General features: G+C 30.7%; 1 protein-coding gene across 1 annotated transcript; it reads right to left on the bottom strand.

The window, feature by feature from the left end:
- Positions 1 to 224: 224 nt before the first annotated feature.
- LOC139860075 (uncharacterized) lies at positions 225 to 1,180 on the bottom strand. The gene is made up of 2 exons (XM_071848847.1): positions 862 to 1,180; positions 225 to 736 (listed from the first exon to the last, which is right to left on the bottom strand). The coding sequence occupies exons 1-2, from the start codon at positions 1,178 to 1,180 to the stop codon at positions 225 to 227; spliced, it is 831 nt and encodes a 276-aa protein (XP_071704948.1).
- Positions 1,181 to 20,568: the final 19,388 nt, after the last annotated feature.

Here is a 20,568-nt window from a genome sequence, read left to right as displayed (position 1 = left end):
GTCCAAGTACGTCGCAGCATGTTTTCTCGTTCACGGAGATAATCCTCTTTGAGGTCACATATGTTGCGCTCGTAGTCTTCGGTGATCATGTTGTGAAGTATAACACAAGTGTACATGATTCGACGTATTTTATTGATACTAAAAGGTCTTGCTGGGTGTTTTAGTATTGCCCAACGACCTTGAAGAACACCGAAAGCTCGTTCCACGTCTTTTCTCGCAGCTTCTTAAAAATGTTTAAACTTTACATTTTTTGGCTCAATTGGACATTTAAACGACTTGACAAGTGTTGCCCATTCTGGGTATATGCCATCTACCAAGTAATACCCTTTTGTAAATTCGTGCCCGTTGATAGTGTAACGGACCTCCGGAGCTCGACCATCCAATAAATCTTCGAACAAATCCGATTCATTAAGAACATCAATATCATTGTTCAAACCCGCTGGACCAAAGAAAGCGTGCCAAATCCACATATCGTAGGACGCAACCGCCTCGAGCATTATTTTTGGTCCTTCATGATCACCCCTGTGGTAATGCCCTTGCCACGCAACTGGACAATTTTTCCAAGCCCAGTGCATGCAATCGAGACTACCTAATATACGTGAAAAACCGTGCATCTCCAAATATTCTCGCGAAAACATATGAATAATATATTTGCAATAATTCTTTAAACAATCATGAGACGTTGATGTGCCCATGTGTAAGGACTCATCGAATGCATCAGGCGCAATGTCATACGCTAATTGACGTATGGCCGATGTACACTTTTGAAAAATATTGAAACCGAGTTGACCGGTTGCATCGTAATGTTGATCAAAATATTTAAAATAATCGGGTCTCGATTGAAATCATACGATATAATACCATGACCATTACGCATAAACAATGACTTACTCATTCGGTATCGATTTCGAAAATAATCACTAGGAAATGTTGGATTATCCGAAAAATAGTCGTTGTACAAACGATTACCGGTATCAATACGATCTCTTTGTAACCGGCATCTTCTAATAATTGTACGAGAATTTAGAGCCTCATCTTCTTCGTCCATTGCATCAAGCGAATCGAGTAAGTTAAGCGTGTTGTAACCTTCTTGAATTAAATCTTCATCGGAATCGGACTTTGCGCTATCACTATCCGTCTCGCTTTCGCTCTCAGAAAGTAATAAATCTTCCGAAGCCATTTTATTTTTTTTAATTTTTTTTTTTGTGTTTGTAGAAATATGAATCAAAGGTTGAGAGTGTTTGATATTGAATAAAAATTGAAAGTGTAGTATGAGCGTGTGATTATGTTTGTGTAGTATGTGTTTGTATATACAGAGTAAAAGTGTAAAAAGAAAAAAAAAATCAAGTAGCCGTTGGAAAAAGAGAAAGAAAAAAAATAAAAATCAAGTGGGCCCCACCTGTGACGACCCGAAAATTTCCGACCAAATTTAAACTTGATCTTTATATGATCTCGACACGATAAGCAAAGTCTGTAATGTTGAGTCTTAAAATTTTTGGAACTGTTAGATGAATTCAGTTAACCTTTGACTATTTTCGACGATTCACGAACAATTGTGTGTAAATAAATATGTAAATAAATTTATACATATAAATAAATATAAGTGTATATATAATATTGTGAAGTAATAAAGTACACTTTAAAAAAATAATAATAATAATAAATAGAATAATTCTATTAATATTAAAATGAATATATAAATAAAGGATATTGTATATATATATAAGATATAAATAATAAATAATTAATATATGTTATCATATAATATTGATAATTGAATCTGATTTCAAGTTTGAATATAATTGTTATATTAATATTATTAACAATACTTTCATTGTAAATGATAATATTAACATTTGTATTATTGATATTAATTTTTTTTAAATATATATACATATATATGTAAAAGTTGAAATATACAAGTATTAGTAATATTATTGATATTATTATCACTATTATTTCTAATGTTATTATTTTAAAACCATTATTATTATTATAGTTAGAAAATAATACAAATTATTATTATTATCACTAATAATATTATTATTATTATTATCATTTTTGTTATTATTATCATTAATTATTATGAAACTTATTAAAATCGGTATCATTGTTATTAATATTATTATTACTCATTTATTCTTATTAATATTATTATTGTTATTAGTATTTTAATTATTATTAATATAATTATAATTAAATCGAATCAAATTGTAAATCCCTTTCAACCTTTATTCTCTTGTCTCCAATTATGTTATAAGATTCGAAATCAAAATCAGATGCATCCAAATTACGTTACCCATCGTGATCATCACTTTATTTATTTTTATATTTTTTTGTTTTCTTTTACTTGTCTGGTCGAATATTAACTGTTAATCCTTGTCGACTGAATTTTTTTTTTTATATTAATCAATCCACACAAGTGTTATAGGAATTACTCAACTTCTCCATATTCAGTTATCATTTACAACAGCAATTAAATATTTGAATTTTAAAAAAAAAAAAACTAAAGAACTGGAGCCATAAACTCTGTTCTTAGTTTGATTTCCAAAAAGCTTGATTTTTAAATTAACTTCAAAATGTGTAAACACAGTTTTGTTAGGAATACTTTAAATGATCTTTCTGCAAACTTTCTCATTCCAATTCTTTTTATCAACTACGAATTTTGAGGTCAAAGTTTAGGATCAAAAAGTCAAATATTTTGTTCTTGAAGAAATTTGAATTCAGTTTGATGTTTTAGGAGCAATTAAGGGTTTAGAAAGTTTATAATAAAGTTTTGGAGTATAATTCATGTTATAAATTTTGACTAAAACAACCTAGAATTCGAAAAGTGATTCAAGGTTCTTCGTGTTCATGAACGAGCTGTTATAGCTTCTTTTTTTTTCATTTTAATTAATTTCAATCATAGCCAAATTGATTTCCGTTTCAGTTAGGATTTTAAAGATAACATTTAAATTATTTTTATGATCGATTATAGTTTTAGTCGATGTGGGTTTTTGATGATGAAGATAGGAATAAAACAAAAACGAACGAAACAAATATAAATGGGTTTTGTAAAATAACAGAAAGTTAGGAACGGTTCAATGGTCTGATGTGTTACGGTTAAGCGGGAGGTCATGGGTTCGAGTCTGGTTGTGGCTATTTTTTTTGGAAAATATTTAAGGTAGCCTCTTTATTATTTTTATTATTATTATGATTATTATTGTTATGTTACTAATATTATTAATAATAATGATTATTACAAGTATTATTATTATTATTATTATTATTATTATTATTATCATTGTTATAAGTATTATAACTAATATTATTATTATAAGTATTACTAGTGTTAGTATTATTATTATTAAAAATAATACAATTTATTATCATTTTCATAGGTATTAGTATTAATATCATTTTATAATTATCAGAATTATCATTATGTATTCTTATCATTATTATCATTATTATTAATATTGTTAGATTATTATAAGTATTATTATTAATAGTAAGACTATCATTATTATTATACTATTAAAATTATTATCCTAACTATTAATAACAGTAAAAATTTCTGTAATTATTATTATTATCAGTATTGTTATTATTAATATTATCATTATAATCAAATACAAATTTTTACTAATATTAATATTATGTATGTAAAAATATACTTATAAGTAATATTACATATAATTATATATTAATCATATTAACAATTTTCATATAGATATTCATATATAACAAGTTAGGTATTTTTTTATATAAAATACTAATCAGATATATATATATTAATACAACTATATAAGTATTAATCATTTCGAATATATACACAAATTATATATATATATATATATATATATATATATATATATATATATATATATATATATATATATATATATATATATATATATATATATATATATATATATATATAATTTAAGATATAAAATATGAAAATTGTTCAACTACGATTATATGTTTTAATATATATATATGATTAATATAGGTTCGTGAATCCAAGGCCAATCCTGCATTGTTCAGTTGTTCAATGCCGTCATATGTATTTTTACTATAAAATACAGTATCGTGAGTTTCATTACTCCCTTTTTATATATATTTTTGGGCTGAGAATACATGCGCTGTTTTATAACTGTTTTACGAAATGGACACAAGTACTTAAAATATATTCTACGTTGAGTTGTACCACCTTGCATATCTTCCCTAATAGCTTGGTAACTAATATTTACATGTTGGAAGAATATGTAAGCGCGAATCCTATTGATAGATCTATCGGGTTTGACCACCCCAATCGGGCTAGTCGCTCTAGTATCGTAAATGGTTGCATAGTACTTCGTTTTACTACACTTGGTACAGTGTAGGTAGATTTCATAATAAAGGGAATATGCCACATTAAATGTTAAGTATGGTTACCGGAGCGCTCAACAACTTATAGAATACCTTTATACACTTGCGAGTGTACATATATTTATAAACAGAAATCTTGTGGTCTATTAATATACTGAAATGATTGTTATGATAAACCTACGAACTCACCAACCTTTTGGTTGAAATTTTTAAGCATGTTTATTCTCAGGTATGAAAGAAATCTTACGATGTGCATTTGCTCATTCTAAAGATATTATATGAAGTCGTACATGGCATATTTAGGTCAGTACCTCGCGATGGGACCAGATGTTGATGACTTCGTCCAGGTGGATTAGGACGGGTCGTTGCAGTTGGTATCAGAGCGGTGGTCTTAGCGAACCAGGTCTTGCATTAGTGTGTCTAACTGATAGTTGTTTAGATGCATTAGTGGGTCTGGACTTCGACCGTGTCTGCATGTCAAAAGTTATGCTTATCATTTTGTGTCGAAAATTATTTGCTTATCATTCTTAAAGTCTAGACACATCTTACTACATTGATTGCATGAATAGTGTAAAGACAAAATTCATATCTTAGCATACCTGTTATTGTAAATTTTTGCCTGACATATTTCGTAAATTCCTCCGTATTCTACGAAATCTTTTGTTCTATATATATAGATATTCTATGTAAGTAGAATACTATCTAATAGCCAAAGATCATTTCATACCGAAAAACCCTTTACTCAATCGTACGAAATAGAACTCGCCACTAGTTCAAGTTTTTCAGAATTCGACAGCTATTCCGACATGGATGTTCACCTAAGCTCCGGAAGCAGCGTCACCAGAATGAATCAACCAATCAGCTATCCCCAATTCATCTGATAGGTTCGTAGTCAACTTAATCAATGGAGACGTGAAGAAGGCGATCCCTTCCACCAACCAAATTCACCTCTTGGTGAAGAATCTGAAGCACTTACCGGTGAACCTATTCGAAACACCATTTTCTCTCTCATTTTCAGAGTATCTCGACACGATTATATTCTATCCATAATTATAAACCTTATTCATCCGCTCGTTCCGACCGCCAATCATCCCGGAATAATAGAAGAAGTCAACGAACTTCGCGCTCGAGTAATCAATTTGGAGAATATAGTGCAAAACTTACCAGCTTCAGCAACATCACCAGCACCAACAGTATCACCAACAACCCAAGTTTCAACATCACATGCCTCAACATCTCATTCTGTACCTCGAGTATAATCATCGTTCTACATGACGTTCTACATCATTTATCTTCGTTCGACATGGCGATTATGTAATCTCTAATATTTTAGAGATTATATATTCTTGTTCTAACGGTAAATCAAATGAGTCTAATATCATATTGACTCATTAAATCCATGATTACATCTGAAGAAAATATATATGTAAGTATATTTTCATAAAGATTGTAATTAAAAATTCTTTCGTACAAACTGTTAATGGTGAAAATATTTTAACGGGTAGGTAATACCCGAGGAATATTTGGATTTCACATTAATAAGTTACACTGTACATTCTTCGAACTTGATTCAACAGTTATTTACTATCCTACTTACATCCACAGATAACCGTATCCGTTCACCGCAGAATAACTATTTTCATTCAATTTCATATTTGGATTTTGACCTATCAGAATCCAACAAGTGGCATAATGAAGAAAACATTTGACAAATTAAAATTTGTTAGAAACAGACAAATTAACTATGAGGAATTATGTTAAGAATCCACGCTAACAAAATCCTAGCTAACTGTTAATTCCGTATTACATTTTATTTATCGCAATTTTTTTATATCGCAATTTAATTCTCGCAATTTTATTTATCGTCATTTAATTTCTGTTATTTATTTTTACGCACTTTAAATATCGGGACACGTATACAAGGTTTTGATATATCATATCGACGCATCTATATATATTATTTGGAATAACCATAGACACTCTATATGCTGTAATGTTTGAGTTCGCTATACAGGGTTGAGGTTGATTCTATAATAATATATATATACTTTGAGTTGTGATCGAGTCTGAGACATGTATATAATGGGTCACGACACGTATTAATTAATTCAAATATTATATATTAAACTATATATGAATTGTTGAACTACTGATTGTGGACTGCTAACTGTGGACTAATAACATTGGACAATTAAAATGAATTAAAATATTGATTATAACATATGAAACTAAACATTTCTTCAAGTTGCCACTTGATTTCATCTTAAACCTCATTTGTATCTTGACGATTATAAACTACGTTCAAACCTTTCATGATTCTTGAAAACACCTCAATCGAGAGGATGAACCAACCGCACCTCATCTATGGAAGGAAAGATATATGCATATAGCTATGCATCTGAAAAACTCTCAGAAATTGAGTAAACGATTAACACGTAACCGTTCTAATTCCTTAGTGTTATTACCCAAAATAACATGGTAATCCCTTTCAAAGTAGCAATTTTTGTCACAGCTCCAACAAATCAACTTCGACTTTTCATTCGAAACAACCTTATTATAACTTTAATATATATGCGTGCTCTTTTATTGTTACCGAGGAACCTTTTATATTCCACCATATTACCATCAACGTTTAATCATCTAAAAACACAATTCACTTGAAACCACCTCGGATTGATAACCGACAATTCAGTTATGGTAGCATTAAATGCAGAGTAAACAGCAAAATTGTAGATGGTCCATACGGCCAAAAGTTTGATAATAAAGAATGGAATGTTGGGAACGCTTGATAGAAAATTTGGTACTGAAAAACGAATTGAGCTAACCCTGAAGGAGACCAAGGACAAATACAAGGACCAAACCCTATATTCAAAGAATCCAAATGATTCAGTATCTGCTGAAGTCATTAACGAATACCTTGCTCCTTAATCGCTCTAAATCATCGTGAATGAATTTCTTCATCACAATTTGATTCTAAAATTCTAAGATATTATCGTACCTCTCATTATAAATATCCTCAATATTTCTGAAGATATCTTCATAAATATTCTTGTCTGATATTAATTATCTCTCCGCGCTATCTGTAATACATCATAAAGGAAACAGTTTAGTTTCTAAAATCTGAAACCTTCGAGTTTAAAGTATGAATGATTTTGAAGTAGTGTTGGAAATTGATGCATGAGTTAGTATAATATAATGACACTTGATCAACATGATTATATTACAGTAAGTCATGCTGAGTTTCTAATGGAACGTGATGATTCACAGAACATACCGTCATCATGTGCCATGTTATACGACTCTTACATTCTACCAAATCTTTAAACATATCAAGAATATATTTTCCTGATAGTTCTATCTTTTCTCTTGAATTATGGTATATTAACCAATCAAGATTGTGCTATTACAATTTCTCTCTTAAAACATTAGTCATGTTCATTCGAAACTTCATATCTACGAATACTGGACCATTATTCGATCGACTTAAAGTCAGGAAGAGAAAACAAAAGTATGGAACTCCAAAATATAAAGAAAATGATGAGGGAGGATTTATAATGAAGTATCAGTCGGAGCAATCGAGAGAGATTATCGCAATTAACCAAAGAAGATTCTAATATCCTTAAATTCCGAAGAATCAGATCTCATTTAGGTTTCGAATATTTCCTTTAAATTCCTTGAATTCCGAAAATCAACCATGACTACGTAAAAAGTTAAGACGAATCTTTATTTCTGTATTTCAATCTTTTGCGATAGCTTCATTTATACTCTTCGCATATTCAAATTGTTTTATCCATATTACTCAATGATGATAAAACTCAAATTTTCAGCCTGTATGAGTCATGAAAACATATTATTGTCAGCCATGACGATTCCAATCAAATTTTGGGACAAAATTTCTTAACGGGTAGGTACTGTGACGACCCGGAAATTTCTGACCAAATTTAAACTTGATCTTTATATGATCTCGACACGATAAGCAAAGTCTGTAATGTTGAGTCTTAAAATTTTTGGAACTGTTAGATGAATTCAGTTAACCTTTGACTATTTCTGACGATTCACGAACAATTGTGTGTAAATAAATATGTAAATATATTTATACATATAAATAAATATAAGTGTATATATAATATTGTGAAGTAATAAAGTACACTTTAAAAAAAATAATAATAATAATAAATAGAATAATTCTATTAATATTAAAATGAATATATAAATAAAGGATATTATATATAGTTATAGTTATATATATATATATATATATATATATATATATATATATATATATATATATATATATATATATATATATATATATATATATATATATATATATAAAAGATATAAATAATAAATAATTAATATATGTTATCATATAATATTGATAATTAAATCTAATTACAAGTTTGAATATAATTGTTATATTAATATTATTAACAATACTTTCATTATAAATGATAATATTAACATTTGTATTATTGATATTAATTTTTTTTTAAATATATATACATATATATGTAAAAATTGAAATATACAAGTATTAGTAATATTATTGATATTATTATCACTATTATTTCTAATGTTATTATTTTAAAACCATTATTATTAATATAGTTAGAAAATAATACAAATTATTATTATTATCACTAATAATATTATTATTATTATTATCATTTTTGTTATTATTATCATTAATTATTATGAAACTTATTAAAATCAGTATCATTGTTATTAATATTATTATTACTCATTTATTCTTATTAATATTATTATTATTATTAGTATTTTAATTATTATTAATATAATTATTATTATTAATAATATTTATATAAAATCATATATCATATATATATATATATATATATATATATATATATATATATATATATATATATATATATATATATATATATATATATATATATATATATATATATATATATATGAAATTGAAATCGAATCAAATTGCAAATCCCTTTCAACCTTTATTCTCTTGTCTCCAATTATGTTATAAGATTTGAAATCAAAATCAGATGCATCCAAATTACGTTACCCATCGTGATCATCACTTTATTTATTTTTATATTTTTTTGTTTTCTTTTACTTGTCTGATCGAATATTAACTGTTAATCCTTGTCGACTGAAATTTTTTTTTTTTTTATATTAATCAATCCATACAAGTGTTAAAGGAATTACTCAACTTCTACATATTCAGTTATCATTTACAATAGCAATTAAATATTTGAATTTTAAAAAAAAAAAACTAAAGAACTGGAGCCGTAAACTCTGTTCTTAGTTTGATTTCCAAAAAGCTCGATTTTTAAATTAACTTCAAAATGTGTAAACACTGTTTTGTTAGGAATATTTTAAATGATCTTTCTACAAACTGTAACACCCACGTTTTGGGCCTAGGTTAAAGGACTATTATACCCTTGGGTATGGTGTAATTAGTGATTTTTATAATTATATGTTTATAATTATTTGGTTGTTTAGTTGAGACCAGTATGTGACAAGGGTCACAGAACAGGTTGGTTTATTTAATTTGGACTCCGTTAGGCCCGCCTAAGGAGATACGAAAGGTTATCAGATAAGATAACTGGTAAATACCTGTGTGATATGGGGTATGAGTTTGTAACTCATTTAAGTGTATGTATCTGGATAGTTCTATCCATTTCTCATTTCATCAAACCCACACACGAACGTATACACAAACACACACATAAACCCTAATTTGATTTTGTGAGTCTTTGGATTAATTGAAGCTAGAGATATATTCCTTGTGATTTCGTGATCAATATAAGGTATGCATATCATAGATTCATGTATTAATTCTTGCTCAAAATGGGTTTTGGGTTCATATGGGTTTTATGCATTTTGATGCTTGATTCTTGATTATATGTGTTTGTGATGCTCAATTGATGTTAGAAATAGGTTGTATATATGTTTAGTAGCTTCCATGTGCTTAAAATTTGATCAAAATCGCTCAAAAATCGAGTTTTTGGGGAAAAAAATATGAAATCAGCGAAATTGGTTCGAAACCCAGTTTGCTACAGTACCCGAATTGCTACAGTACCGAGTTGCTACAGTACCGAGTTTCTACAGTGTCACTATTTGCTACAGTGTCACTATTTACTACAGTACCCGAGTTGCTACATTGTCACTATTTGCTACAGTGTCACTATTTGCTACAGTACCTTTTATGAAATTGAAACGGGCGTAACTTTCAAAACGTAACTCCGTTTTTGATGAATAAACTATCGTTAGAATCATAATAAAGAATACTTTTCAATGATGAACTTTTAAGAAACTAGATCAAACTTTTTTTGGGTCGGAAAAGGAGTTTTAGTGTGTATGTCGTGTTTTGCACGCACCTGTATGCCATTATTGAATGGAGTCATGATGTAGACTCATAAAATTATGAATATATGGTGTTATGACCTAGTTTATAGTATGATTTGATTATACTATTGATTGAGATATGTATATTGACTTCGTTGTGTTGTTCTCAGGTGATAAGAACAAGGAAGAAGCTCAGAAGTAAGATAACTGAGCTGTAGCTGGTAATCGGTGAGTGGGATTATCTCCGAGTGTAGTATAGAGTAGCAAGTTGTGCTACTATGTTATACTGTTATAGTTGCTATGCTTAGTAGATATAGTGATAGTTGCTTAACAGTTGTGTGCACAAGTTGTAGTTGCCTGTTGGAACCTATTGTTGTTAGGTTCAGCTCAGAGAGGTCAACCTTATTGTGGTTGGGTCCAGTTGGCTACTGTTTGTTGAGTATAGTGCTGAATGACGCATCACCTGCGTGTGGATTTACTATACTGGGGATTCAGTAGTAAGGACTTTCGGTAGACGCTAGACTGATCAGCTAGTGGTCGTGTGCTCGTACAAGCCGCCGAGTCTCTAGTTGGAGCATAGTTGCTAGTTGATTGTTGCCAGTTGATAGTTGCTAGTTATTAGTTGTCAGTTGCCTGTTATGGATTGTTGTAGTTGCTGTAGTTGTACAAGTTGGTACTGTATGCTAGATCTGTTAGATGATTCCATTCACTTAGCCTCGTGCTAACCCCCCTCACCTCCTCCCTTACAGGTTTTAGATCTTAGTGCTGGTAGGGACGGGAGTTGGGTTGACGATATGTTTGACAAGACGAACTCTGATGTCTTAACTTTTATAAATATGTAACTAGTTGTTTAACGTAACACCGGTGGTTTGTAATAAGTAACTAGCTAATGATTTGTGATAATCATGTTCGTAATTAACTAAGGGTATTTATGTGAATTAAGACTTCCGCTGTGATTTAAAAAAAAAATCAGGGTGTTACAACTTGGTATCAGAGCATAGGTTTGGCCGCATGTACATTGTGTTGAATGTCATGTTCCCAAACCTTGTGTTGTGTCAAACATATATGAGGGGACGGGTTAAGTGAATGTAGGGAATACATGCGTTAGTTGATAGGTACTAACCTGTTTTCCACTAAGAGTTTGTGTGAGATGTTGTGGTAGTACAGATATGGCAGATAATACAGGAAACGCAACTGGTCCGTCAGCCCCCGGAACATTCAGAGCCCCAGATGAAGACGGATATGTGTCAGAAGAGGATCCGCAGGAACAAATTTTAGATTTGCAAAGTAAGTTAAAGGAAGCACGTGATCGAATAAGGGAATTAGAACAACGTCAGGTAACCGTGAATCCAAGTGGTAGTGTACCGAATCAGACGATTAGTGGGTATCCAGTGCAGTCAAATAATTATCAGTAAATTGGAAGTGCTTTCCAACAACAGCAATGGTTACCACCTCAATATCAGTTTCTTCAACAGTATCAGATGCCACCTCAGTTTAATCAACAGTTCCCAAATCAGATGTGGGGTCCGTATCAGATGCCGATGTTTCAACAACCAAAGAAATGTACCTTCAAACAGTTTCTGAATTGTAATCCACCAGAATACTCAGGAAGTTCTAACCCAACGGTAACACTTAACTGGTTAAGGGAGATAGAAAAGGTTTTTGAGGCATGTCAGTGTGAACCAGAATTGCAGGTTATTTATGCTAGTCGTATGCTGAAGAATAGGGCAATGGTTTGGTGGGATACGGTTATTTCTAGTATACCAAAAGAGCAAGTGAACATGATTACTTGGGAACAATTTTATAGTAAAGTTTGTGAGCAGTATTGTTCGTCTTATGACCTCAATCGAATTAAGACGGAATTTCTGGCGATGAAAATGACACCTCAGATGACGATAGATGAGGTGATTGAGCAGTATATGGATAAATTAAGGTTCGTTCATCAGTGGGTTCCAGATGAACAGTCCAGAATTCAGCATTTTGTTAATATAATTTTACCAGAGTATAGAACAATGGTTAGGATGGCGACAACGTTATCGCAAGCGTTTGTTATGGCCAAGATGGTGGAAGATGATATCAGAGCAGCAAGAAACAGAATGGAAGGTTATGTTATGCCACAACAAGATCAGGTGATGAGTCATTCGGACTCTAGGTCAAGGAAGTCTGTTAAGTTGAAACATAAGAGTGGGTCAGAACAGAGTGGGTCAGCATCAAGTCAGAATTCTTGGTGTTATAGTTGCAGATCATCTCATAGTGGTCCTTGTTCGGATTCAACCAAAAGATGTTTGAGATGTGGTATTGTGGGACACGAGATTCGGATGTGTTCGTTCCAAGAGAATGTATGTTGGAGATGTCATCAAGTGGGGCATAGGTCAGCTCAGTGTCCGTATGTAAGAGGATCGAGTTCTGGGGCGGGGCCAGGAGCGCAGTCGAGATCAGTAGGTGGATCTTCTGGTTCTCCAGTTGGGCAGAAAAGAAAGAATCCACCTACAGAAACAGCAAGAGCTTATCAGATGGTTGCAGATGCAGATGTTGAATATGATGTGAATACAGGTATGCTTCAAAATCCTCGTATTGTTTAGTTATATACATGTATATGATTGGGTGTATATATATGTGTGGTAGATTAGTAGATCTTGATAGTAGTGTAAGATTTATTTTGTTGCATTATGTTGTCTATGTTTTGGTTGCGACCCTTCTGTGCCATGTGGGGTAAGGGTGACCCTTAGGTTGATTTTTGGGATTGAGAACCGTGACTTGGATAGAGATGCATTGAGTATGTTTGTGTAGTGGACTTTTGGACGACATGAAGTTGTTGGATAGTGGCATGAGTATGATTATTATGACGGTATTTCCTAAGCTTGTTGGATGTATGATCTGGTTGATAGATTATATTTGGATGATTGATAGACAAGGTTTTAGTAACTTTGATTGGACAGATGTTGTGATTGATTAGTCATAAAGTAGTTAAACTAATTACCGATGCTTATTGAGTAGATTGATTGGACATAAGCTAGTGAATGAGACAAGTAGAATTTTTCCGTTACGAGCAACTCAGAATGAAGGTATGATTTAGGATAATATGCTTGTGTCTGGCCAACAGAAGTATATTGTGATAAATCATACGGAATTTCTGGGAAGCTGGAGGAAAATTAGGCGGCCTGTGCTATATTGGATTGTGATGTGACTGGATATGAGATGAATAACCTGTGAAGTTCTGTTGACTTACGAGACAATTTCGTGGACCTAGGTATAGATTTTAGCATGATGACTAATTCTATTGCCTAAGCTTTGGATAATTGGGAAAAGTGGACAGTATAAAGAGTTGAATTGGATGACAGATCGTGAAATTTATGATGCGGAATGGCGAAGAAACACGAATTTGACTCTAATTATATGACTTGATCGTGTAATTTGTGGGCTTAACGGACGTTGATCGATGAAGATTATGACAACTTATTTTGTACCGGGAGTGTATTGATGTCAGGAATCTCATTTCCTATGCAATTGTGGTGGATATTGTCGATATCGGGGATAAGATCGATAAAGTTAACCGTGTGTTTTGGCGGTGCGAGTAACAATTTTTGGGTTTGTTGACCATAGTTGACCCGATTCCGAGGACGGAATCTCTTTTAAGGAGGGTAGATTTGTAACACCCACGTTTTGGGCCTAGGTTAAAGGACTATTATACCCTTGGGTATGGTGTAATTAGTGATTTTTATAATTATTTGTTTATAATTATTTGGTTATTTAGTTGAGACCAGTTTGTGACAAGGGTCACAGAACAGGTTGGTTTATTTAATTTGAACACCGTTAGGCCCGCCTAAGGAGATACGAAAGGTTATCAGATAAGATAACTGGTAAATACCTGTGTGATATGGGGTATGAGTTTGTAACTCATTTAAGTGTATGTATCTGGATAGTTCTATCCATTTCTCATTTCATCAAACCCACACACAAACGTATACACAAACACACACATAAACTCTAATTTGATTTTGTGAGTCTTTGGATTAATTGAAGCTAGAGATATATTCCTTGTGATTTCGTGATCAATATAAGGTATGCATATCATAGATTCATGTATTAATTCTTGCTCAAAATGGGTTTTGGGTTCATATGGGTTTTATGCATTTTGATGCTTGATTCTTGATTATATGTGTTTGTGATGCTCAATTGATATTAGAAATAGGTTGTATATATGTTTAGTAGCTTCCATGTGCTTAAAATTTGATCAAAATCGCTCAAAAATCGAGTTTTTGGGGAAAAAAATACGAAATCAGCGAAATTGGTTCGAAACCCAGTTTGCTACAGTACCCGAATTGCTACAGTACCCGAGTTGCTACAGTACCGAGTTTCTACAGTGTCACTATTTGCTACAGTGTCACTATTTGCTACAATGTCGAGTTGCTACAGTACCCGAGTTGCTACAGTGTCACTATTTGCTACAGTGTCACTATTTGCTACAGTACCTTTTATGAAATTGAAACGGGCGTAACTTTCAAAACATAACTCCGTTTTTGATGAATAAACTATCGTTAGAATCATAATAAAGAATACTTTTCAATGATGAACTTTTAAGAAACTAGATCAAACTTTTTTTGGGTCGGAAAAGGAGTTTTAGTGTGTATGTCGTGTTTTGCACGCACCTGTATGCCATTATTGAATGGAGTCATGATGTAGACTCATAAAATTATGAATATATGGTGTTATGACCTAGTTTATAGTATGATTTGATTATACTATTGATTGAGATATGTATATTGACTTCGTTGTGTTGTTCTCAGGTGATAAGAACAAGGAAGAAGCTCAGAAGTAAGATAACTGAGCTGTAGCTGGTAATCGGTGAGTGAGATTATCTCCGGGTGTAGTATAGAGTAGCAAGTTGTGCTACTATGTTATACTGTTATAGTTGCTATGCTTAGTAGATATAGTGATAGTTGCTTAACAGTTGTGTGCACAAGTTGTAGTTGCCTGTTGGAACCTATTGTTGTTAGGTTCAGCTCAGAGAGGTCAACCTTGTTGTGGTTGGGTCCAGTTGGCTACTGTTTGTTGAGTATAGTGCTGAATGACGCATCACCTGCGTGTGGATTTACTATACTGGGGATTCAGTAGTAAGGACTTTCGATAGACGCTAGACTGATCAGCTAGTGGTCGTGTGCTCGTACAAGCCACCGAGTCTCTAGTTGGAGCATAGTTGCTAGTTGATTGTTGCCAGTTGATAGTTGCTAGTTATTAGTTGTCAGTTGCCTGTTATGGATTGTTGTAGTTGCTGTAGTTGTACAAGTTGGTACTATATGCTAGATCTGTTAGATGATTCCATTCACTTAGCCTCGTGCTAACCCCCCTCACCTCCTCCCTTGCAGGTTTTGGATCTTAGTGCTGGTAGGGACGAGAGTTGGGTTGACGATATGTTTGACAAGACGAACTCTGATGTCTTAACTTTTATAAATATGTAACTAGTTGTTTAACATAACACCGGTGGTTTATAATAAGTAACTAGCTAATGATTTGTGATAATCATGTTCGTAATTAACTAAGGGTATTTATGTGAATTAAGACTTCCGCTGTGATTTAAAAAAAAAATCAGGGTGTTACAAAAACTTTCTCATTCCAATATAATTAGGAATATTCCAACTACGAATTTTGAGGTCAAAGTTTAGGATCAAAAAGTCAAATATTTTGTTCTTGAAGAAATTTGAATTCAGTTTGATGTTTTAGGAGCAATTAAGGGTTCAGAAAGTTTATAATAAAGTTTTGGAGTATAATTCATGTTATAAATTTTGCCTAAAACAACCTAGAATTCAAAAAGTGATTCAAGGTTCTTCGTGTTCATGAATGAGCTGTTATAGCTTCTTTTTTTTGTTTTAATTAATTTCAATCATAGTGATAAGGCTAAAAAGGAACATATATTTCATAGCATTATCCCTCAAGAAAGACAAGATTTTAGTTGCAATTGTTCCATTTTCAAGTAATATTCGTTTATATTAAATAAGTGCGAAGACAAAAGGCGAAAACGACGAATTGAAGACACAAAGGTCCAAAAAGCTCAAAAGTACAAGATACAATCAAAAAGGTTCAAATTATTGATGAAGAACGTCTAAAAATGACAAGAGTACAAGTTACAAAACGCAAAGTACACGATATAAAATTGTACGAAAGGACGTTCAAAAATCCGGAACCAGGACATGAGTCAACTCTCAACGCTCGACGCAACGGTGTAAAAATTACGAGTTAACTATGCACAAGAATAAAATATAATATTTAAATAATTCATAATAAGAATAATATTAAATAATAAAAAGTTGTTAATTGAGCATAGTTCAGGGGTCGTAAATGAAAATTCAATTTCAGAATTCGCCTATAAAAGGCAGTGTATTCGATCGATATAGGACACACCTTTTTCTATCCTAAATCTATCTTTCTATTTATATATCTTTCCCCTTAATATCAAATATCAATATCTATATTTTATAATTCTCTATCATAATGTTAATGTAATCAGATATAACAATAATCTTAATTTTAATTTTAAATTATGATAATAATAAGATTTATGATAGAGATCGTTTGAGTGTATAAGTCGAAATTCTGCCCGTATAATATTACTCTATTATTAATCACTGTAAGTTATGTTTATATTATTTTCATTAATGTCTCGTAGCTAAGTTATTATTATGCTTATTTAATCCGAAGTAATCATGATGTTGGGCTAATTACTAAAATTGGGTAATTGGGCTTTGTACCATAATTGGGGTTTGGACAAAAGAACGACACTTGTGGAAATTAGACTATGAGCTATTAATGGGCTTTATATTTGTTTAACTAAATGATAGTTTGTTAATGTTAATATAAAGATTTACAATTGGGCGTCCCTATAAATTACCATATACACTCAATCGAACACGATGGGCGGGGTATTTATATGTACGAATAATCGTTCATTTAACCGGACACAGGAATGGATTAATAGCCACTAGAATAATTAAAACAGGGGTGAAATTATGTACAAGGACACTTGGTATAATTGATAACAAAATATTAAAACCTTGGGTTACACTCAGTCGACATCCTGGTGTAATTATTAAACAAAGTATTAAAATCTTGTTACAGTTTAAGTCTCCAATTAGTTGGAATATTTAACTTCGGGTATAAGGATAATTTGACGAGGACACTCGCACTTTATATTTATGACTGATGGACTGTTATGGACAAAAACCAGACGGACATATTAAATAATCCAGGACAAAGGACAATTAACCCATGGGCATAAAACTAAAATCAACACGTCAAACATCATGATTACGGAAGTTTAAATAAGCATAATTCTTTTATTTCATATTTAATTTCCTTTATTTTATATTTAATTGCACTTCTAATTATCGCATTTTTATTGTTATTTTATTTAATTGCACTTTTAATTATCGTACTCTTTAATTATCGCAAGTTTATTTTATCGCACTTTTATTATTCGTAATTTCATTATCGTTATTTACTTTACGCTTTAATTTAAGTCTTGTATTTATATTTAATATTTTACATTTGGTTTTAACTGCGACTAAAGTTTTAAAATCGACAAACCAGTCATTAAACGGTAAAAACCCCCCTTTATAATAATAATATTACTTATATATATGTATTTGTATTTTTATAAAAGTAAACTAATATAGCGTTAAGCTTTGTTTAAAGATTTCCCTGTGGAACGAACCGGACTTACTAAAAACTACACTACTGTACGATTAGGTACACTGCCTATAAGTGTTGTAGCAAGGTTTAAGTATATCCATTCTCTAAATAAATAAATATCTTGTGTAAAATTGTATCGTAATTAATAGTATTTCCTTGTAAAATTTAATAGTATTTTATACCACTCCGCTACCACATCACATAGCCAAATTGATTTATGTTTCAGTTAGGATTTTAAAGATAACATTTAAATTATTTTTATGATCGATTATAGTTTTAGTCGATGTGGGTTTTTGATGATGAAGATAGGAATAAAACAGAAACGAACGAAACAAATATAAATGGGTTTTGTAAAATAACAGAAAGTCAGGAACGGTTCAATGGATTGATGTGTTACGGTTAAGCGGGAGGTCATGGGTTCGAGTCCGGTTGTGGCTATTTTTTTTTTTGGAAAATATTTAAGGTAGCCTCTTTATTATTTTTATTATTATTATTATGATTATTATTGTTATGTTACTAATATTATTAATAATAATTATTATTACAAGTATTATTATTATTATTATTATTATTATTATTATTATTATTATTATTATTATTATTATTATTATTATTATTATAATCATAGTTATTATTATTATTATTATTATTATTATTATTATTATTATTATTATTATTATTATTATTATTATTATTATTATTATTATTATTATTATTATTATTATTGTTATTATCATCATTGTTATAAATATTATAACTAATATTATTATTATAAGTATTACTAGTGTTAGTATTATTATTATTAAAAATAATACAATTTATTATCATTTTCATAGGTATTAGTATTAATATCATTTTATAATTATCAGAATTATCATTATGTATTCTTATCATTATTATCATTATTATTAATATTGTTAGATTATTATAAGTATTATTATTAATAGTAAGACTATCATTATTATTATACTATTAAAATTATTATCCTAACTATTAATAACAGTAAAAATTTCTATAATTATTATTATTATCAGTATTGTTATTATTAATATTATCATTATAATCAAATACAAATTTTTACTAATATTAATATTATGTATATAAAAATATACTTATAAGTAATATTACATATAATTATATATTAATCATATTAACAATTTTCATATAGATATTCATATATAACAAGTTAGGTATTTTTTTTATATAAAATACTAATCAGATATATATATTAATACAACTATATAAGTATTAATCATTTCGAATATATACACAAATTATATATATATATATATATATATATATATATATATATATATATATATATATATATATATATATATATATATAATATATAATTTGAGATATAAAATATGAAAATTGTTCAACTACGATTATATGTTTTAAAATATATATGATTAATATAGGTTCGTGAATCCAAGGCCAACCCTGCATTGTTCAGTTGTTCAATGCCACAGTATCGTGAGTTTCATTACTCCCTTTTCATATATATTTTTGGGCTGAGAATACATGCGCTGTTTTATAACTGTTTTACGAAATGGACACAAGTACTTAAAATATATTCTACGTTGAGTTGTACCACCTTGCATATCTTCCCTAATAGTTTGGTAACTAATATTTACATGTTGGAAGAACATGTAAGCGCGAATCCTATTGATAGATCTATCGGGTTTGACCACCCCAACCGGGCTAGTCGCTCTAGTATCGTAAACGGTTGCATAGTACTTCGTTTTACTACACTTGGTACAGTGTAGGTAGATTTCATAATAAAGGGAATATGCCACATTAAATGTTAAGTATGGTTACCGGAGCGCTCAACAACTTATAGAATACCTTTATACACTTGCGAGTGTACATATATTTATAAACGGAAATCTTGTGGTCTATTAATATACTGAAATGATTGTTATGATAAACCTATGAACTCACCAAACTTTTGGTTGACATTTTTAAGCATGTTTATTCTCAGGTATGAAAGAAATCTTCCGCTGTGTATTTGCTCATTCTAAAGATATTATATGAAGTCGTACATGGCATATTTAGGTCAGTACCTCGCGATAGGACCAGATGTTGATGACTTCGTCCAGGTGGATTAGGACGGGTCGTTACACCACCAGTGTATCCGTTAGACCCATTGCAGGACCCACTGGCGGGCCCTTTCACGGTTTGCTGGTA

This window comes from Rutidosis leptorrhynchoides, chromosome 7 (genome assembly GCF_046630445.1).
Source record: "Rutidosis leptorrhynchoides isolate AG116_Rl617_1_P2 chromosome 7, CSIRO_AGI_Rlap_v1, whole genome shotgun sequence".
Lineage (NCBI taxonomy): Eukaryota > Viridiplantae > Streptophyta > Magnoliopsida > Asterales > Asteraceae > Rutidosis > Rutidosis leptorrhynchoides.
The sequence above is the reverse complement of the archived record's forward strand: the minus strand, read 5'-3'. Positions and strand labels throughout refer to the sequence as shown.